At 31.3% G+C, this 23,979-nt stretch overlaps 1 protein-coding gene across 1 annotated transcript in view; it reads right to left on the bottom strand.

Annotated features, from left to right (window-relative positions):
* The window catches only part of LOC111623768, a 152,426-nt gene that overhangs the window by 15,745 nt on the left and 112,702 nt on the right, over nucleotides 1–23,979 (bottom strand). Inside the window, exon 5 of the mRNA XM_023366467.1 lies at nucleotides 7,583–7,721. Within this exon, the coding sequence (XP_023222235.1) occupies nucleotides 7,583–7,721 (139 nt within the window). The remainder of the gene's footprint in view (nucleotides 1–7,582; nucleotides 7,722–23,979) is intronic.

Raw genomic sequence — 23,979 nt, 5'->3', positions numbered from 1 at the left:
ACTGGCAGCATATTGTGTTCAGCGACGAATCCTGCTTTTGTTTGGGGGCTCACGATGGCCGTGTGAGAGTATGGCAGCCCGCTGGTCAAGGTGTCAATCCGGCCTATACCGTGGAGCAGCACACGGGCCCAACCCCCAGTGTTATGGTGTGAAGAGCCATAACATACGACAGTAGGACACCTCTAGTTGTCATGCGTACTACCCTCACAGCCAAACGATATGTGCAATACATCCTCCAGCCACATGTGTTGCCCTCATGGCAGGGCTTCCGACAGGCATATTCCAGCAGGATAATGCCCGGCCACATACTGCAGCGGTCTCCCAAGCATGCCTACATAACGTTTCCACACTTCCTTGGCCTGCATGATCTCCAGATTTATCGTTAATCGAACATGTGTGGGACCACTTGGGTCGCCAGCTGCGACAGCCACAGGATCTGACTCATCTTGAGTCCCAATTGCATCATGCATGGACAGATATGCCTCAGAACATTATTCGCAACCTTTATGCCTCCATGCCGAGGCGTATCACAGCTTGTATCCGCGCTAGAGGCGGCCCAACAGGATATTAGTTCCTGCACTGTATTGCATATTACTGCACAATAAAGTATGTTTTTGTTTTATGGTTGCAATCATATATCTGTCTAGCAATGACGATGTCATATACCAATTTTTATTCAAATCCAACAAGTCCTTCATGGTGCGTTATTTTTTTTGTCGTCCAGTGTATAAATGATAAAATTTTGTAAACCTTACAAAGTAACAAAACTGACAAAACAATCCAATATGAGAAGGATGACGTTAGTGAGGAACACACAAAAAACCTAACAAATGACAAAGTGATAAGAGCATTTCAAATTATTCGAAGAGACTGCAACTGCAGCATTACAAAAATGTGCCTGGAAGAATTTCTAATGCTGTTAATAAGTGTGAAGCATATAGTATTACAAAGAGACAACATTTTTTAATTGTTCTGTGCAACAAAAAACATTAACTACATTTTTGTAAAAAAATTTGTAAACTAACTTGTAACCTAAATGTAAAAACTTACTAAGAATTATGTTATTACTATATATTATATTTATATTAATTTAAATTACATAAAATAATGAAAAAAATTACATTAAAATAATACTTTATTTATCAAAAAGCGATATTTTTGCATAATGAAAGTTTCCCTATAGCAATTTTTTTTCAGGATTTAACAACTTTGTTATATAGAAGTTTGACTGTATTTATAAAACTTAGTACAGTAGAATTATTATTATACAATTACAAAATTTATTTTATCTAAAAAAATTAATACTATATTAATCTGTTTATCACAAAAATTTATAATTTTATATTTCTTAATTACCAAGTTTTGCCAAGGCTGCAACTCCACCTTCCGGTTCTCTTCCTGCCATTTCTTTACGTAAATCTGCCATAAATAACATGAAAGTTGTTCCTGGTCGTTTTGGTTTATTTGTGTCACGAGGAGGCTTATATACTGCCATCTAGAAAAATGAAAAATTGTTTGCATATAAGTCATTCATTTGTAAAAACAATTTAATTATTATATTATAATCATCTGTCTATCCATCCTTTAATTCTCTTTATTGTAAAAAGTCAAAAAACTGATTACAAATGTAACTTAGGATATTAAATAAAAAAACTAATAAACATTTTATTTACAAATAGACAAAAATACTCATATACCATTTGCAGTATATTTTTTTGTACCAATACTAAAGAGTATCCAGTTAAAAAAACCTCATAAATATTGCAGATCAGATTAAAAACCCACAACTATATAAATCAAGTCATAATATAGCAGTACAATAGTGGCTATGAAAACACCACCCATAAAATTCTACACAAGTGTGTTTATTTTTTTAAATTATACTTTTTCTGCAGACCTGCAAAAACCTGTAAAGATTGTATCATCCATGATATCAAACATGGGGAAAATGCTTTTCACAGGCTAACAAATGTGGCAATGTTTCTGATGACTGCATTGTCCATTGGCTTAAAAACCCGTGCAGGGCAGTGTGCACAGGTTTTTAAGGCAAAATGGAAAGTTTTCAACAGTTAACATCATGTAAAAGTTTGTGGAGGTGCCAAAATATTTACCAAATTATAAACTTCATTGAAAAATTAAGTGTATTATAATAATAATTTTCAATAAATATTATATGACTTTATTGACCAAAAAAGGAACTTCACCTGAAACATATGTTAAAATATTTTCATGCAACTGATTAAAGTTGCAATGACACATGCTGTTATTCAGCATGCCATGTTGCCACTGGAAGAGAAAACATTTTCCCCAAATTTGGATTAGCACAAGGTACCAAATGATGAATATTACCAATAAAATAAAAGATAGAAGAGAACATTCTAAGGGCTTAAACCAAACTAACAAAAATTCACTGCCAGCCTTGTAAGGAACCAAGTCCGAGCATTATTTTTATTTACTTTTATTTTTTCTTTTTATTATATTTTTGTTTGGGGCTTATGTTTTGTTATGATGAAGGTTTCCTCACCATTCACCTTAGAAACTTAAAAATAGAAGAGAAACCAACTCACCAATGAGAGAAAAGCGCTGTAGAAAAAACTCGCGCACACTCGCACTCCAGAGCGGAAAAAAGTAAGTCTGCACCGAGAAAGGGGGGAGACCCCACCAGCACAACTTAGGGACTCACTAAACCTTAACGAATAAAAACATCCCGAAAATTGTCAAAGGCTAATGTAAAAGGTTAGCGAGTATTGTCGGAAAATAGGCTGCCAGACAAATAGAAAAAGTTTGTTAGCGAATAAGTATGTAAATGAGGGGAGTGATCACATTCAGAATTGTGACGTCACCTCACAGTATAAAGACTGAACCTCAAGTGCAGATGGACGAGGTGAGCTTCTGATAGCAACNTTAATTTAATACTTTAATTCAATTATTTTAAGTAATTTTAATTTAATTATTTAAAAATTTCGCGGCACCCTTGTGGCGTTCTTGAGGCACCCTAAGGTGCCGCGGCACCCGCTTTGAGAACCACTGTATTATGCCATAAATGTGTATGACAAAGCTGACAAAAACTGTACATACTGATAAGCATAAAAAGAGGCAAATTACATATGCTCATTAGCATCTTACTTGATGATTTACTAAAAAAACTCGTCCATCTTGGTTTCTTTCAATACCGCTTTTCTGTTTATTGAATACCACACCACTTGATAGTAGCAATATCATGTGCAGTACAGCCTACTTGTTTATGCTGAAACTCATCAGGAAAAGCTTTATGACTTGGAAATACTCAATGACCTTGCTAAATACACTTGACCAGTAACTGAGTGTTCACTAGGTGACTCCTCCTCAATTGTATCGGCTGGCTGATTCTCTTTGCACAATTATTCAATTGTACTTATCCCAAATGTAACAAGTGCATCATCAAACTACAAAATTTCCAGAAACAAATATCCCAAATATTAACTAAATGTTGAAAGTTTGAGGTAGAAAAAAAATATGTTATTCCGAGTAATGGATCTGCTAAAAGGAGGTAAAATTACATTGATTTGGCAAGATCTAGAAAAAAAATCCATCATACCAAAAAATCTTGTCATGCAATCCATTAAAATGAGATCTTACTGTAGACATAAATTTCAAAATTTTGAGGCTTTTCACCAAAAAGAGTGACATAATTTAAAGCAGTTTTTCTCTTTGAACTCTTCTGCAAAATATAGTAAATATCTAACATGAATTGTTTATTAATGTTTACCCGATTTAGGCAATTTGAACCTTTGTGTACTATAAGACGCACCAAGTGACACAACTACCTTGGAGATATGAAGATGGCTAAACTTTTTAAAAGCAACAACACTTTTATATTTCCAACTAATGTGTTGGGCATTGTCACAGCCAAACACAATTTCTTGAAAAAATTGTTTATTCTTTTTACAAATTCCTTATTAAGCATATTGAAAATACCATCTCCCATATTGTCTCTGGATTCTAAACAGACAAAATAACAGAATATATTTTTCCTACTTCAGAATTAAAAATCAAAACTACACATGGATAAATTTTAATGTCTGTCAGTTGCCTCTATTCTTCATCAATTTAAACTTTCCATCCAATTCTTCATGTGAGACTTCCTATGTAACAACATTAACAAAATTAATATATATTCAGTAGTTTTGGAATGAAAAGGGTGCAAGGTACTTTTGACTTATCCTATATATTAAATATATGATTAAATTATTATTTTTAAGAATATTTATTAAAATAATCCATTTTTTATCATTTGAAGATAACATACTAAAATTAATTTATTGTTATCAATTTTTCATATTCATGAATTTTTCAAAAAAACCTGGATAACAATTTCATTATACGTGAAGGGATACAAATTACCAAGAGATGGTAAGACAACTCTTGATTGTGGGTTGGTCAGGGAGAAGTAAAATATGTTGGCCACAAGGTGGTTACACTTAAATACAACATGAAGTTCACTTTTAAAGACTAACAGCCTATTATGATAGCAGAAAAACATCCATAATCTAATGTACTGTATCAGTCCGTATCATTTGCTGTATGTATTGGTAAAATATGTTCCACATCACGTTTGCATACTTCATTTTTAAGATGACAATTGATTCAATATAAAGTAAGATACTAAAATTGAACATAATAGTAATATTAATTTTATGTTTACAGACGGCCCTCGACTTTGCACATAATTGCCAAAAGTGTGTGCAAATGTCGAATGTTCAAAAGTAGGGAGATGTAAAAAAATATGCACCAAAAACTGTGTTTAAAATATTTATTCCCTAATTTTACTCTTATTTTTCAAAATTGCACATATCATAAATCTGTTTACATCATATGAACGTCTGATTGAAGCAAAAGATTCGCCGTTTTCAGAATGTTTAATTATTTCCATCTTTGTCTCGATCGTATGAAGTTTATGAGTCCTTACTTTGTTTTTGTTCGTATCAACACTGCAGTTTCTCCATTTCTCACTCATGATTATCAATTTATAAGGACAAAATATTTAAACATAAATAAATTGACAAAACACACAACACATTGACGCACGCCCTAATTCAAGACAAACTATTTTGAACTCTTGCTTGGAACAACACAGTAGTGATTAGGATTCCAAGAAGGCCACAATTGTAGGAAGTAATGTGTGTCCAAAAATGTAGAGCAAGTTACCACACTTTGTAGTATACAAGTGTTCTGCATGGAAGGAAATTTTTTCATTTTCAACAAAAATATTTAAGAAGTTAAATTTTTAAAAATTTGCAAAATAGCAAATTGTGTGAAAGTCGAGGGCTGCCTGTAATTAATTTTGTACTTATAGCTAGCTCTAAATAATTTTAGTTACTGACAGAGGGGGGGGGTCAAAAAATGTAAGTTGGCCCAAAATGCATCTAGTTATGTATGTAATCAACCAAAATAAACATAATTAAACTGTAGTTTTCAATAGTTGAATTACCAGTAGTGTTCCTATACATCTGCAGACACAGACTTATAGAATTCCCAAAAATTTTCTAATTGGAATATAACTGGCATCCTAACATGAAAGAGAATTTTATCAACCAACATAAAACCAGTTTATTAAATAAAACACATTGAGATACCAGAAGATTAACTTTTTTAGTTCAGCACAAAGCTTTACATTTTGTTGCAATTAATAAATACACACTGTCTTTTGGCATTAATTTAGTTTGATCAAAATGCACACAAGTACTTTCAACATTTTACAAATGTCCTCTTTGGGTGGAAAAGAATGTGTTTAGGTTAAGAACAAAAATTTTAAATGGAAACATTTATGAGTTTTAAATAGGAGTTTTTAATTGAAATTTGCACTTTTGTGATGATTTTAAAACAAAATTTACAAATTATTTTTTATTGAATTCAAGTAAAGCAATGCAATGTGAAAGGAAATGATGCATAAAATATAAAGAAGAAAATATTAAAGAAATATTATGAAAAACAAAAGAGTTAAATATATAAATTATGATTTAAATACAGATTTCCAGGCATGCACTGGTTTGATGGATAAATTTAAAAAAAGGCATGGCATTGTTGAGAAAATGGTTTGTGGGGAGTACAGTTATTTAATGAAGATGACTGCAATCAATGGAAGAATGAAACGTTGAAACAGAGTTTGGAAAAGTACGAGCCAAAGGCCATTTTCAATGCAGAAAAAACTGGTTTATTGTTTAAGTGTACATCCAATAGAAAGATCACTGTATTGATTGAAGTAAGAAGTTGAAACTGTTAGTAATCAAGAAAAGCAAAACTCCACAATGTTTCAAAGGAATGAAGTCTCTTAAGTGGATTAATTATCATTTTAATAAGAAAACATGGATGACTAGCCAGATTTTTGAAAGTTAGTTATTAAAACTAAACAAATGACAAGAGAACACAGAAAAATTGCATTAATTGTAGATAACTGTCCAGCACATCCTATCCTTCTGCAGTCTTTAGTATTTTATAACGTAATTTCACTAGTGTGTTGTGGTGTTACGTTATAAAGTTAAATGTTGGCGTGAAGTGTACTTTTCTTTTAGTCTTTAGTATAGTGTCTCTACTTTTTCTCCTCCAAATTTAACATCTAAACTTCAGTCAATTGATCAAGGCATAATCAGAAACTTAAATTCCATTATTGCAAGAGAGTTTTAATAAAGAAGATTAATAGAGTTAAAAATAATATAGCTGGCAAAATTAATTTAAGAGAATGCATTTCTGAGCTATCAAAAGTGTGGACTCAAAGTGACTGAAATCAAAATCACTATAAAAAATTGTTTTTCCAAAGCAGATTTAATGAAAACTCTGATGAATAGGATAAAGACAATGAACCACCACTTTAAGATTTACAAAAGTCAGAAAGCATTAAGCCAATTCAATAAAATTACCACTAATATCACAATTATCTCAACATCAATGAAGATATCATTACCATCAAGTATTCTATAAATGATAAAATTTTGTAAACCTTACAAAGTAACAAAACTGACAAAACAATCCAATATGAGAAGGATGACGTTAGTGAGGAACACACAAAAAACCTAACAAATGACAAAGTGATAAGAGCATTTCAAATTATTCGAAGAGACTGCAACTGCAGCATTACAAAAATGTGCCTGGAAGAATTTCTAATGCTGTTAATAAGTGTGAAGCATACAGTATTACAAAGAGACAACATTTTTTAATTGTTCTGTGCAACAAAAAACATTAACTACATTTTTGTAAAAAAATTTGTAAACTAACTTGTAACCTAAATGTAAAAACTTACTAAGAATTATGTTATTACTATATATTATATTTATATTAATTTAAATTACATAAAATAATGAAAAAAATTACATTAAAATAATACTTTATTTATCAAAAAGCGATATTTTTGCATAATGAAAGTTTCCCTATAGCAATTTTTTTTCAGGATTTAACAACTTTGTTATATAGAAGTTTGACTGTATTTATAAAACTTAGTACAGTAGAATTATTATTATACAATTACAAAATTTATTTTATCTAAAAAAATTAATACTATATTAATCTGTTTATCACAAAAATTTATAATTTTATATTTCTTAATTACCAAGTTTTGCCAAGGCTGCAACTCCACCTTCCGGTTCTCTTCCTGCCATTTCTTTACGTAAATCTGCCATAAATAACATGAAAGTTGTTCCTGGTCGTTTTGGTTTATTTGTGTCACGAGGAGGCTTATATACTGCCATCTAGAAAAATGAAAAATTGTTTGCATATAAGTCATTCATTTGTAAAAACAATTTAATTATTATATTATAATCATCTGTCTATCCATCCTTTAATTCTCTTTATTGTAAAAAGTCAAAAAACTGATTACAAATGTAACTTAGGATATTAAATAAAAAAACTAATAAACATTTTATTTACAAATAGACAAAAATACTCATATACCATTTGCAGTATATTTTTTTGTACCAATACTAAAGAGTATCCAGTTAAAAAAACCTCATAAATATTGCAGATCAGATTAAAAACCCACAACTATATAAATCAAGTCATAATATAGCAGTACAATAGTGGCTATGAAAACACCACCCATAAAATTCTACACAAGTGTGTTTATTTTTTTAAATTATACTTTTTCTGCAGACCTGCAAAAACCTGTAAAGATTGTATCATCCATGATATCAAACATGGGGAAAATGCTTTTCACAGGCTAACAAATGTGGCAATGTTTCTGATGACTGCATTGTCCATTGGCTTAAAAACCCGTGCAGGGCAGTGTGCACAGGTTTTTAAGGCAAAATGGAAAGTTTTCAACAGTTAACATCATGTAAAAGTTTGTGGAGGTGCCAAAATATTTACCAAATTATAAACTTCATTGAAAAATTAAGTGTATTATAATAATAATTTTCAATAAATATTATATGACTTTATTGACCAAAAAAGGAAATTCACCTGAAACATATGTTAAAATATTTTCATGCAACTGATTAAAGTTGCAATGACACATGCTGTTATTCAGCATGCCATGTTGCCACTGGAAGAGAAAACATTTTCCCCAAATTTGGATTAGCACAAGGTACCAAATGATGAATATTACCAATAAAATAAAAGATAGAAGAGAACATTCTAAGGGCTTAAACCAAACTAACAAAAATTCACTGCCAGCCTTGTAAGGAACCAAGTCCGAGCATTATTTTTATTTACTTTTATTTTTTCTTTTTATTATATTTTTGTTTGGGGCTTATGTTTTGTTATGATGAAGGTTTCCTCACCATTCACCTTAGAAACTTAAAAATAGAAGAGAAACCAACTCACCAATGAGAGAAAAGCGCTGTAGAAAAAACTCGCGCACACTCGCACTCCAGAGCGGAAAAAAGTAAGTCTGCACCGAGAAAGGGGGGAGACCCCACCAGCACAACTTAGGGACTCACTAAACCTTAACGAATAAAAACATCCCGAAAATTGTCAAAGGCTAATGTAAAAGGTTAGCGAGTATTGTCGGAAAATAGGCTGCCAGACAAATAGAAAAAGTTTGTTAGCGAATAAGTATGTAAATGAGGGGAGTGATCACATTCAGAATTGTGACGTCACCTCACAGTATAAAGACTGAACCTCAAGTGCAGATGGACGAGGTGAGCTTCTGATAGCAACGAGCTTGGTGAGCTTCGAAACAGTGAACGAGAGGTGTCCGATAGGATCAAATAGTCCAAGGCAATTTTGAAGTTATTTGATTTGTGGATCGACGAATAGAGAAAGTCTTGAGAGTTGAGGAAATAGGTTCCTAGTATATTGAGGTGACGATTAGGATCTTTAATTCATAAGAATTATTGTATATAAGTTAAGTCTTTGAATTTTGTCGAATTCCAAAGGGGAATAGAATTAAGTTAGAAAATAGATTGATTTGAGTTTTGTCGGGTTGATTCTTATTGACTTTCATTGAATAAATTTGTTATTTGATTTTACTAAATATTGTATATAGTTATTAGAATTATTTATTAAATATTTGATTTTGTTATTGACAAACTTGCTCAATATTTAATTTGGTGCATGCTTAAAGTCCAGGCCTGGCACACTAACGCAAATCCACGTAAAGTACCTGTTAGGGAACGGCTATTTCCGGCACACAGTCGTGTCGATAATCGTTGGAAAAATAATATAGTACTTTACAGCCTTTGATCTAACTTTGTAACCAACAACCACTACACCATCAAATCATAACACAGGTCTGCAAATTTCAACTAACAAAAAACTGTCTGGACTTTGAGATGTAATTTTTACTAACAACAATAGATACAACTAAAAACGATCTCTCAAATGTTTCCCTCACATAACGTTTTAATACAAAAGCTTTACAAAGTTTTGTCAAAAATTCATAAAAGCATATTATATGCATATGTATAATAGTGTTTTAATTTATTTTAATGCAGAAAAAAATTACTAATTTCAGTTTATGATTAACATATATGAGTACATAAATTCAATATAAACAACTAATTAGCTTTGGTACTTATCAGTCCTGATTTGTTTTGCCCTAAAACTGCATTTTGTGGACCTTCTCTTATGTTCTGCATCTGGAATGTCCCTATGCATCATCCAACAGTAATCTGCCATAATACTGATATCCCATCATCCCCAGTATCTTCTTTCCATCTCCTTAATGTCCTAATGGAATCTTTTGCCCTGTTATTCACTTACAGCCCCTAGATTTTCAGGAAAGTAATCCAAGTGCAAGTTCAGAAAGTGTACCTTGAAACTCATTTTGCAGCCCAGCTCATGGTACTTAATTAACAAGTTTTCTACTATTTCTTTATAATCAAGATCTTTTTATTGTTTCCTAGAAACTTTGAAATGTTACCTGAAATGCAATCTAGCCATCCCATTTTAATTGTTGTTCATTGCAGAAAGAAGTTCTGTGTCTGATATTAATTTTCTTATATCATGTCCTGTAAATAAAACTTTTAGTTTTGCTTCAGACAAGATTGAAAACTTTTTGCACAAACACAAAAAGCAGTCTCCGTTCTTTGGTAGAGCCTTTATGAATTGTTTCATTAATTCCAGCTTAATATATGGGAGTGGCAGCAGCACTTTCTCTGGGTTCACCAAGCTGCTCCTCACAATATTCTTTATGCCAGGTTGTAACAGTTTTCTAGGTGGCCATTACTTCTGAATCAATGCAAATTCCTGACTCTACTGTCCCATTCACAAAGAAAACATGGAAACTTGGTATAACCTGACTGCTGACCTAATAACATGCACAGTACTTTCAAATCTCCACAGATAAGCCACTGATATATATTGTAATTAACTACTATCAATTTCTGTTTTAAAAATGTAGTTATATCTTTTTAATAACATAAATAAATTATGGCTACTGAAGTGTGTCACTAATATGGGTGCAAAATATGCAAAGAAAGCATTAATTTATCCAATAAAAATGGTTTTGTAGAAAAACATTACATGATAGAGAAAAAAAACTAGTAATATTTTTGAATTCAGCAAAAAAAGCATGTATGGATCACACAAAAAAAGTCAAACAGTTTGTCCACTGCAGACCTGTGTTATAATCAGATTATCATTAGAAGAAAAACTCAAACGATCAACCCTCAATTTCCAACTTTTGTCTCACCATTTTTTTTTGTATATTTAAGTATATAAATTCTCTCTCATGATCAAAAAGTTGTTGTACTCTCTGTACTCTAAAAAAAATTGAAAAAATAAATATATTTAGTGCTTAAATAGTATGTATTGTCACACTGTCAAGACTCAAGAGACATTCGCCTTTCATAAATAAATGTCAATTTGAGTTGAAGTCCTGGACAACTTATGAAAGTCAATCATACCTCATTATGAGTTAAAAGCAACAATTATCTACTTCATACCTCCATTCTTCTATAAAAGCTTAATAATTCATCTTATTGAATAATAAAATTATGCTGCAAAACACAGTTTTACTTATTTATTGTAAAGTAATTAACATTCCAGATTTACTGTATTTACCAAAAGAAATAAACATAAATTAAAGAATACCATTTACTTTTAAAAACAAAAAAATTTTTTATTTCTTTCCATTACACACATCATAAATTTTGCTTCTCTCTGGCTCATTTATTTTGCACTTAACTGAAATTGCTTAGGACACAACAAAACAATTATTAGAACAGCAATATAACCTAGAAACAATCATTGACACTATGAGCACTTCTTTGTATTCACCACATGTTACCTTATAGAGAATTAATAACCCATATCAAATAGTTGAGAGATTTCTCAGTGAAAAATATGGATTTAATATTCCTATCAAAATTACATCATGTTTTTTTAATTTTAATGGGTCATATTTTCTGCAGCTGACCAAAAATAATGCACTCATTGACTTGTTTGACATCTATGATATAGATCAGTGTTTTTCAACCTTCTTGAATATGCGACCCCTTTACAATTTAAAAAATTCTGGCGACCCTCCAGCTCCATATTAAAACTATATCAGTGATTTTAAATACTACGTATTTAATTTTCTTTCTGTTGAGACCTAAATATCAATTGAAAAACCAATTGTATTGTAAAATAAACAGATACAGCCTTCTCACTGAAATTGTACTTTTCTTTATTGTAGTGTAGGACCTATAAACACTTGTCTTTTTCTTTTACCCGCGACCACCCGCATAAGGCTTTGCGACCCCCAGGGGGTCACAACCCACAGGTTGAAAAACAAAACCATAGACCTCAAATTCGTAATTATCTCTTGGAATGTTGAAGGTTGCTCCTCTCATGAATTTAACTTAACTTTACTTATTTATTTTATTTTATACATAATTAGGAATTGCCAGACGGCAGATGATATCCACCCTCCAATTAACAAAAACCCCAACAGTGAAGTACAGTAAAAACAAAATATAAAGAATAAAAAAGACATGATCAATGAAAAACATGGTATATGTTAATGCGTAAATGTATCAAAATTTAAAAATTCATAATAAAAATATAGTAAAAACAATAAAATAAAAACTAATAATAATTTAAAAATAGTACAGATTGCATTGTCAGTTAACAATTCTGTATTTGTTCCGAAGGAAATGTAACAATAGCAACATCGAAAGAAAAGCTGGATTAACATACATAAACAAACAGGATAACAGATAAACATACAAGTACACCATGCCAGGATAAGAGTACTGAAGCAACTCAATCTGCAAGAATATATTGCTACTTCTTCTGAACTGAAACTAAAGTGGGAGAGCAAACAGGTGTAAAAGTGAGCGCACAAACTATAAAACATGGTTTAAAAGCCTACCATTCATATAATAAGCCATTACATTCAACTAAAATGCACAGAGTGTAATTTATCTGGATTAAACAGCATGCAAACTAGAGTATTAACATGCAAGATTCTGTTGTTTTTAGATGAATCCTAATTTAACCTGTTTAGTTTTTGATGGCAAATTATGTAAAGCATAGAACAGATGAGGCCTACAATAAAGATTGTTTGATGAAAACAGTAAAGTCCAATGAGTCAAATGGTCATAGGGATGAATGTCAGGTAAAGGTGTTAACAGAGTACAACAAAAATATTTTATCTGCCAAGCTAATTTCAACAAGGAACAATTTTGTGACATTGAATCCAGCAAATGACTACACTTTACAATAATGTGACACAGAAAGTGTTACTTCACAGTTTGTTAGTGTTGTTTTCATTTAAAATGACACACAAATTCATAAAAGATCTGAAAATAAACAGTAAATATAATAGACAAGAAGCATTCAAACAATGAAAATAAACAACTGCAGTAGAGTATTAGAAGAATTTGGTATCTTGAATTTGGCATAAAATATTTGAAGGAACTCATCTGCTTTATGTCAGAGTGCCGCAAAGCTGTTATTAAAGCTTGAGGACCCTACAGAATATTAGGATCCGAATCAAGAAATAACTGATCATGTTGTGTTTTGTTTTGGATCCACTTTTGGTATGAACCTTTTTCCTTTTGTAAATGTAAACAGTAAGTTCTTGCAACAGTATTCATTAACAATATTGTTGAGGCTGTGATGCAAAATAACACTTAAATTCAATGTAACAAACATTATATGTATTTTGTGTTTTTCATGAACTATAGAGGATGCTGCATTTTTACAAAATGGCTACTTTATCTGGGTCACTTGTAACTAGTAATGTAAAATTAATCATATAGTACTTTCCGATATAATGATATATGCTGCCTGTGGCTGTTTATCAAAAAATTTTATAGAAGGAGAACAATTATTGTTAGCGGGACACGTCATTATGTGGTATCTAAACAAATGAGTGAGATCGTTCTATACATATTTGTGCCCTTTGTGTTAAAAAACATCAGCTTTGACATTGTCCCATCAAGGCCGGATTTACAAGTAAAAAGCCTCGACTTTCAAGGAACCTCAAACATTTGTACAAAAAAGAAAATTGAAGTCAAATTTTGTAATAAACATTTTTTTTTACAAACCAACAAAATATGCTTTACTGTTTATTTTGTGTAGTATTTCATTAATTTTTTTTCTAAGAATTAACATAAGATCTTTTTAAAAAACTGATAAAACCAATTTAAAAAAGATTTTTAATGAAATGGGTATAAAAATTTAATTAAATTTAGTTATAAAACAGAAGACTAGTGAAACCTCGCGTCTTTTTCTTCCAATATCCGTATTAAATCAGAGTCATAGTCTGATTTAATTCTTTTCCTTTTATGATTGACTTCTAAAATTGTGAAGTGTTGGTAAGGGACCTTACAGAGTTCAGCTTAGGGCTTCGAAATGCTTAAATCCGACCGTGTGTCCTACACAAAATTACTGGCATTTTAAACTTTAACAAAATATGTTTTAAAATTGACAGCATAACTTGTTCGTGTAAACCTGGACAATCAGAAAACTGCCAATTCTTAATATTCTAATCCACTCTTTCAGAATTCAGAGCTCATAAATATAACCGATCAATTTCCGAATAATCATCTGTTTTTCCCATTTTTCATGTGGGAATAGACAAAAACTTATATTAGGCTCTCATAAGGCTTTGAAATTGCAATTTGGAACCAACAGTAAGCATTGCTTTTTCTATTGCTTTTCATCTTTACTGCTGATAATAGACAAGAATGAATCAAACGACCCAGATAGAATAGTTTTGTTTTTAAACACCAGAGTGCAAGCATCCAGTGAAAAATGCAAATAAATTGAATTTATTTTGGTTATTCTTCTTGGTTTTTTCGAGAGTTGTTTGTTTTAAAACAAGAGTTCAAAACAACAACAAAAATATGTTCTGACCAGTGCAGAATCAAGTTAATTTTGGTAAAAAAACTGAAAACTTTTTTGTTGAGTACACCTATACAACAAAAGAATCATGAAATCCAGTATATTGATTGAACTGTAGGCCTGCTGAACCTTGAAGAATACTCAGGTATATGTAATAGACTAATACATATTTAAACATTATAAAATTAATAATAAACAAAGTTCACATATTTCATACACAGACAGGTTTTATTAAAAATGTAATAAAAAGTGATAATGATGATTTATGAACACTTAACACAACTAATATTTATGAGTATGATTAGGAAAATGAGAAAACAAAAAATTATTTTAAAAATGTTGTACTAACAGTATTCTGTTAGTATTTCATATTAACTATGAAGTTTTGTAAACAGTGAGGAAGCAATAAAACATTACTTTTCTACTTTTTCTCTACAATGAAAATAAAACATGTGGAAACATTTCTTTTAAATACTTTAATTACAGTTTTTACTTGAAAATTTAAAACACAATATTAACAAAAAATAATAAACCTTAAGATTGCTAAATAAAAACAAACAAAGTTATAACTGGCTTTAAACATCTAGTTCAATGCTTCAGTCATACACTTATTTCTTTCAACACTTATTGGCTTTTGAATTCTGATCACTTTCTTAGTTTGGATTGAAGGAACCCAAAGGATAAAAAAGTTATTCAAATTCTGTCTGAACTGCAACAGAGTAACAAGGACTACAGTTTTTGGATTCAAATCTTTCTAGGAAGCCACCAATTTAGATGATTGATGAATATAGTAAAAACTTTTCCCAAAAGAGGTAATTTTTAAAAGGCCGTGCTATTGCTTGATAGTTAATAATATTGGAAATGAATTAGTGGTAAAAACTACTGATGTATCTCATTAATCTACTTGCTGGATAGTTTTTTGCCAATGAACTAAGGATCAGCCACATCTGTTCTGTTTCGATATCAGAATCATTTCTGCTTTCATAGTAATGTCACTAGATAATTTTCTGAGATGATATTTCTGCATGTGATTTTTCATTCATTGAACCAAAGAAATTAATTCCATTTTGCAGATTCTACATCTAACCCATAAAGTTCATTTTTGGGGGATTAATGTAACAATATGTTTCTTAATAGGGTCTTCTTTTTGGCTGTTCATCTTTTGGATTAAAAATAAAAATTGTAAGAAATGTTCACAACTTCTCACCTGTTTAAAATTTAAAACTGAAACATGGCATAAACATTGTTTTTTCCAATTATGAATATTTTGATTTCAAAAGTTGAATTGTTTTTTTTTTTTTTTGCTTCCCCTTTTCTTGACTATTAGCTAGTTTCAAGTGAAAAACTTTTCAAATTACTGATTGTCAGGATGCTTTTGTAAATAGGGAAATACAGTAGGTCAGCAGTTGTCATATATTTCATCTCATTTTTACTTTCTAGTTTTCATATCAAGTATCTAGTCCAAGTATCAAGAAATTAAGAAATTGGAAACAGATCATCTCTAATAGAAACACTGCAAGTACTATACTAAGAAATGTCCAAGATTTGCTATCAAATCTCTGCTTGGACCAATAAAAAAGTTGAAGAAAAATTAAAATCATGCATGAAAAAGAAAAAACACAGGATTCAGTTTTACTAGAGACAGATGCTATTCTATCAGAAAACAAATTGCAGACTCCTTTTGCAGTAGAGACTGACTTGAAAAATGTTGCCAATTCGAAGTATGTATTTGCAATATGTTGCAAGATCTTTCCCTCAACACAAATTCATTCTGGATGGAAACCGATACTACTATTCCTGAATATATGGAACAACTTATGGTTTATCACTGTTTCAGCAGAGCATAGTCTTTTTGAATGTTTATGTAATCTTTGTAAATGTTTAAAACATTAAATTGTGGAAATGACTATTTGAAATAAAAAAACAAAAATGGCTTAACACTTCCAGATATGCATGCGTAACACATGTTTGGGAATATCACACCTTGAAATCGTGCTTGAGTAAAAGTAACATTTCATACTGACAATGCCACCAAAAGAAACCCAGAAACATTACATCACTGAAGCAAACAAGATGGATGAGTTTTTTAACAAAGTGCTAATAATCATACACCTACTTTGTCACTTTTTGAATTATAATGTATACAGTTTCTCTCAGCTTTGTTATGGCATTACGTATAATCTTGTAATATACATGTTTATACAAAGGATAGAAATCTCAAGAGGAAAAAAAAAACTTGTACTCAAAATTATTTGATGTAGGGGTTTAAAAACAAAATTTTTACTGAGAATTTATAAAATAATATACAGGAAGTGAGTAAGTTTAAATTTATATAAATTTTTATAATTGAATATTCTTGCAATGACATTTAGAAACTGATTTATGAAACAAGCAAAAGCCATGACAGGCTTTTGCTTGTTTCATAAATCAGCATTCTGTCAAGTGTTACCGTATTTTCGTGGAATGACCGGCATGCCGGTCTATCTGGGGAAACCATGAAATCAGATATTTCCACATGGTAAAAACCAGCATGCCAGTTTAAGTGAGGCTATACATCCCTCTCTAGAAGGTGCATTAAAAAAAATGAACGAGATATCTTTTAAAAACAAACGAGTTTTTATTCTAAAACTGTGGTGAAACTGTCAGTATTAAATCAAAAACTACAATATGTTTAATTTCTTCATTTTGTTTTTTTCTAACCATGTAAAATATTCATGGAATTATGAAAGCTTTTTTTTTGTGTATTTCATTCTTATTGGATTCAAAAACTCAAAAATAAACACATTAAATTTAAGAAACTCCCTGTAAATTATCTCAGCTTACATCATGTAAAATGGGCTTTGTGTGAAATTTAAAAGGAAGGTATTATTTTTAAGGTGGGGTAGGTGGTCAGTACAGCCCACACTAACTAACACTGCTGCTACTGCTGCTGTCAATAAGTTGTTAATTGTTTTAGTGTCTTGCCAAGGAAAACTCTTTTCCTGATTTTAAATTAAGTCAGTCAAATTACAATGTTATTATTTTATTGTATTCTGAAGAATGTTTTATTTAACATTTAATTACAACATTAAAACTTTACAGTTATTTGCTGGAAATCACATAGGTGTTAATTAAACATTGATGAAATGAAACTGACTAGTTTTGTTATATCTGATTAATTTTATATTTTAGTCACAGTTTAACCAGCATGTCTGTAACCCTGGAATTTCTGGCATGCTGGTCTCCCCCATTTTTATGCAGTATGTTGGTCATTCTGCAAAAATGTATTAATAGTATATGTTCACTCCAAAGTTGGTGAATTGTCAAGATCTTTATTTTCTCCTTAGTAATAGTTTTCTATTTTTCATAAACTTCATCACAGAACCTTAACAATTTGTCCTGTTTTTTCAAATTATATATAGTGATTTTTCCAATACCAATCTCAGTCAGATGCTTCACATATACATTGTAATTGAGTTTTTCAAATAGCCTGACTTTGTGGTATGGATAAATAGAAAAAAGCATGTATATTTATATATGCTTTTTCTTTTCTCCACTATCATCCATAGGAGTATCTGTACATTTTTTTTCATATTTTGAACATCTTTACAAAGCACAAAACATGTTATACGAGGTCTGTTCAAAAAGTATCGGACTTTATTTTTTCCGCGTAAACCAATGATGCGCGGGAAGCCTCTTTCGGTGGAGTTGTGGAGGGGACAGTCACGCACAGCCCTGAATTTTTTCCCGCCTGCAGGAAGCGTCAGTCGTTGGCAGTCGGCCTATGAGTGAGGACATGTAGTGAGCTCTCGTCGGATTCCACTAAGTTGGAAAATGACTGAATAACGTGAGCAACGGTATTACATCAAATTTTGCCAAAAATCTTGGCAATACCCAAGCATAAACCATTCGCAAGATTCAGCAGGCTTTCAGGGACGATCCTCAAGGCCAAAAAAAGCGCGGCAGGTCCGCAGCAATATCAAGGTCACGTTGACAGTTTTTTCGACTCTCGTGGAGTGGTGTATCGTGAGTACGCACCACAAGGCCAAACCATCGCAAAGGGGTACTACCAGGAGGTCCTTCGTTGTCTTTCCGATGCTGTGTGACGCAAACGACCTGATCTGTGGTTGATCAAAACTCCATAGTGATAACGCATCCGCCCATTCTGTGCATCTGATTCGGGCTTTTGTCACCAAACAATACTCCTGTGGTTCGTCACGCTCTGTACTCTCTCCACATGGCTCCATGTAACCTTTGGCTATTTCCCAAGCTGAAAATGCCGCTAAAATGAACCCGATTTGAGTCGAAAGAAGACATCGTGCAGAATGCGACAGACTGGCTGATGGCCATTCCAAAAGATGCGTTCCAGCAGTATTTCCAGCAGTGGCAGGAGCGCTAGGAGAAGTGTATACATTACCAAGGAGACTACTTTGAAAGGGATTATGGTTTTGTACCTCAAAATCAATAAATGTATTTTTGCTGACCAAAGGTCCGATACTTTTTGAACAGCCCTCATAAGAAGTGCTTGATTGGTGTGTTATGATGACTGCTGACAACACATAGGCAGTGGCAATAGCAACATTAGTGCAAAAACTGACCTTAAGATACCCCTATAAATAAAAAACATGTGTTTGCAAAATTAAGTCAGTTAAAATTTAACATTTTTTATGCCAGAACTATATATATATATATAATAAAAAAGAGTGTTCAAAAATGGTTTCTTTTGTACATATTTTATTACGACACGTGTTCCGCAGCCATCTTGTATTTTCTCGCGCGTGTGGGATTATGGGATCTCTCTTATGCTGGATCTAGTTTCAAGAACTCTCGAGTCGACCGCGATTGAACCTCATTTCAGCTGAGATTGAAACGGTCGAGAGAGGTCGCACCAAGGCAAACGGGGTATAAGGCTCTAGCTTAGTAGTGTTACAGAGTATAATACGTATATTTTAACATATTTTTTTAAAAGAAACAAAACCACCGAGAAATGTTACATGTGTTTAACAAGGTTCGGAAAACTTTGAAAATGTTAACAACGGATTTGGTCGAACCTGTGCGAACCTGCTGAATATCACCACTGCACATAGGCACTGACCAAAGTCACTACTTCTATTGTAAGAGTAGCCAATGGAAACAAAAACAGGAGGCCAGAATTCACTTACCAGATAAATGAGTAATTTAAATATCAATAACTAATGCAATGCATTGATGCAAACCTTAATTCTTCTATAAAAATCATGGATTTGTAATAAAAATGGCTAAGTAAAATTTGCAGATGTAGAAAAAAAATTGGTAACAAAATGGCTGAGATTGCTAACGCACTTGCCTGCTGTGAAGAACCCAGGTTCGAATCCAAGCAAGCACCCTTGAAAAATTTCCTATTGTTGAGTCTGGATATGTCAAGCTTACAAATTAAAGAATACTCACTTTAGGAATTTCATCTTTAATACTCAATGAGTAGCCCAATGCCAAATTCAAATTTTTTGTGCTAAACAGAATAGAAAAGCTTTGTGGAATTTATCATCGGAAGGATATCATATCAGCACTTTGGATTTTGGAGGTTTCAGATAAAGAATTTTTACGTATCTTCCACCCACAGAAAATTAAAAGAAATATCAATTGTATATATTCAAAATACAATCATCAACTAATTTTATAATTATAGATAGTATTTGTTGAATAAATGCATTTATTAATAAATAAAGTTAGCTGCTTTAAAAATGCTTTAATTTACAAGCAATTTACTCTGAAAATTAGTTCTTTTTTTATTATTTTCAATTCAGTTTTTGTTAATTCTTCTGAAATCATGCTCCTCTTGTCCAGTTCATTTAGATATTATCCTTAAAACTAAAGTTTATATTTTCTAGATAGATTTGAGTTTTGAAGAAAAATCACAAGTCACAGAAAGCAATTTAGAAAATTACAGATAATACTTTGTGGAAGCAAAAATCTATCATTTGAAAACAATAACAAGATAAGGAGCACTATCAAGCTAGAATAGAATATTCTTGTTTCACTGTCTCATTCTAATTCTTAAATGGTTGAAACAAGATAAAAATATTGATTTTTTTATAATTTCATCAGACATTTTTTTGAACATATCATTCACTTCTATGTTAAGTTTTTCCATCATAAATAAGATCTTGTGTAACTTCTTGTTCTATTTGCTCCATCAAATATATTTATTAAATTATTACAATACTTATAAAATACAGAAAAACTGAAAAAAAAAAAAATTCTCCATTTATTCATTGCTAACATACAACATTATTATTATTATTATTATTATAAATCAACTAACATTGGAAATGTCTACAATAGTTGTATATAATATGAATATTGCATTTAATATAAATATTCAAATAAAAATATATCAAAGATTAATATGGCTACTATTCCACATAATTCAAATCTTCTTGGCCTATACTCTAAGTAATTAATTATTTTTAATGTTTTATTGTACAAATTAATAATAAAAAAAGATAACAAAAGCAATTAACTTTTCTTTTTTCAATCCACAAAACAAGAAAATTAACAAATACCTTCAACAAAGTGTTTTTTCTTCTTATTTTATGAGCAATCTGTGCCTTAATTTTGCCTCATTATCACCTGTTTGTATTTACAAGAAATTATTCATTAACAGCAATCTGTGCATTAATTTTGCCTCATTATCACCTGTTTGTATTTACAAGAAATTATTCATTAACAGCAATCTGTGCGTTAATTTTGCCTCATTATCACCTGTTTGTATTTACAAGAAATATCTAATGACAATTTTTGACTCAATATTTTCAGCATCCTTTTGAACTTGAAGATTCAAAGCTACAAAAAGCTTTGAATCTTCAAATTTCAACTGATTAAAATGGCAGATGGTATTTTACATGTTAAAAAATACATACTAACAGAATAAACTAATAACTATGCAAAGTTTTATATATTTTTACTGAGGCTAAGCATCTAGTAAAAGGTCATCTCTGAAATGGAAGAATGTTTGCTCCTGGTGATTGTATGTGATGTAGATTGAAAAATTTAATTTGTCTTTACATGTATTTTTAATAGTTTAATATTTTGGCATAAAAGAAATACTTACAATGAGAGAGTGCATGGTGGGAAATGCAAATCTGAACAAAACTCTTAAAGCTTGTAGGTGTGGTTCTCCTGAATATACATGATTATACACATAATATTAGATGTAGATGGTCAGCAGTTCAGTAATAATTGACAAAAAGTATTTAGTGTTCATTATGAAGTGTGTGGTAAGAATGATATTCCAAGGTACTACAAGGTGGCATGGTAAGATCTTTACCTACTCCAATGATCTCCCAAGTTTGAATCCACACATTTCTGGAAATTCTTTCAAACTTTTGTTAAAATACTATCTACAATATACGCCCGATTATCTGGGCTAATCACCAGTAACGAAGGTTCAGAATAAGAAAAAAAGAAAAAGAAATGGATAATCTGCAAGTCTGTTTTAATAAAAGCTAATTGATTTTCCATTTAGTTTTTAATTTCATATTAAATTTAACACAATATTTTATATATTTTGAAAATAATAATTAATTAATTAATAAGCTTTACATGTAATCAAAAATGAATAAAATTTTCGATGTAAACAGAAAAGTCAGAAAAGTTTATTGAACCTTGCAGTTCACAATCAATTTCTTATTTTATCATCTGTCTGAGAATGACAGGTTTCCAGTTAGATATCATTGTAAAACACCATTAATTTTGCAATATTAATGATTTATTGATCAGGAAATGATTTAAAATATTTTCTTCAAACACTTTTACAGCTTATTTAATAGAAGTAGTAAAAACACAGTATACATAAAAGTAAAGCCATATCAAGAATCAACTGCACTTACTGTACTTATTAGACCATTTAATTTATTCCTTGACATTCTGGTAGTAGTTCTGATGCTCAATATAACATTTTAAATAGCAAGAGTAATGTACATTTTTATATTTTAATGCTAATCTTTGTATACCTGACATACATTTTTATTGAGATGTAAGCATGCATGGATAATCACACACAAATAATCAAGAGTATACTGTATTTATAATTATTATACTAGATTACCCGTCGCGCATTGCTGCGATCTCAGAAGAAAGGAAATTCAAGCAAACTCGTTATGATAAAATTAAATTTACATTTTATCATTTTTATTGAAACTTATTATTATTATTCATTTTCATCGGGAAAACATTTCAAAGTGTCGTTTCAATTCTATTTATTTATTGGAGTGCTTGTGGATACACGATATTTTTTGTTTTTCCGTCTGGTGCGTACACGAATAAATCGGAAGGTTTTTCGACGCGTGAGCCGGCCACATACAGTTGTCCATGCGAGAAGCACGGATTCTCCAAATTTAGCCCACACACTCGCAGCGATTGTCAGAAGTGCGATATTCCCCATTTTTATATATTTTTTTTAATCCTTTATAATTTTAATTATTTAATTGCTCCTTCCTCTCTTCCTTGGCATGTTGTGAAATTTCTGATAGTTGGATAATAAACCGTTTTATTGTAATTTGTCTTTTTAAATTATTTTGAGTCGATATTAAAATTTGAAAAAGGGGGATACCTAGATCGGTAAAATACGCGAATTTCTTCCTACAACTTCGGTTGTTGTTCGGGGTACAGTTAAGGTTTTAACGAAGTTCGAGCGAATACATAATTAGCAAAAAAAAAGTTGAAATAAAGTGATTAAACAAAAATTATAAGAAATATCGTAAATAATAAATGCATATATAGAGATATTTTTTGGAGGGGGGAGATGGTCTTCACAATTTGAAATCGATCGAACACACTGTGCTTGAATGCTCGTGTAAACGCGCGCCATCTATCGTAGGGTAAATGCCAGAAACCTTCGCGGGAGTGTATTAAAAAAACTTTCCAAAGCTTCATGGCAATCGTACTACACCACAAACCTTCGCCGGAGTATATTAAACAACTTCCCAAAGTTTCACGGCAATCGGATAAACGGTGTGGTAATGCATGAAGGACACACACACACATACATTCATTTTTATATATATAGATTAATTAAACAAAATAACAGTTTTGTTGTAAAATCACCAACCACCTCAACAGCAGTTCATTAACAATTCCGACAACAATACAGTATTTAAAGGAATCAGTTTGGCCTGTCTTACCACCAACGAAGTGGACTCGTCCTGTCACTTAAATCATCTCAACATCGCACTTGTACAACACTTCCTTACTACCTTGGATGGTGCAAGTGTT

The sequence above is a fragment of the Centruroides sculpturatus genome, unplaced genomic scaffold (genome assembly GCF_000671375.1).
Source record: "Centruroides sculpturatus isolate CEXI.00-Female unplaced genomic scaffold, Cexi_2.0 scaffold120, whole genome shotgun sequence".
In the NCBI taxonomy this organism is placed as follows: domain Eukaryota; kingdom Metazoa; phylum Arthropoda; class Arachnida; order Scorpiones; family Buthidae; genus Centruroides; species Centruroides sculpturatus.
Note: the sequence above shows the minus strand (reverse complement) of the source record. Positions and strands in the feature narration are given on the sequence as shown.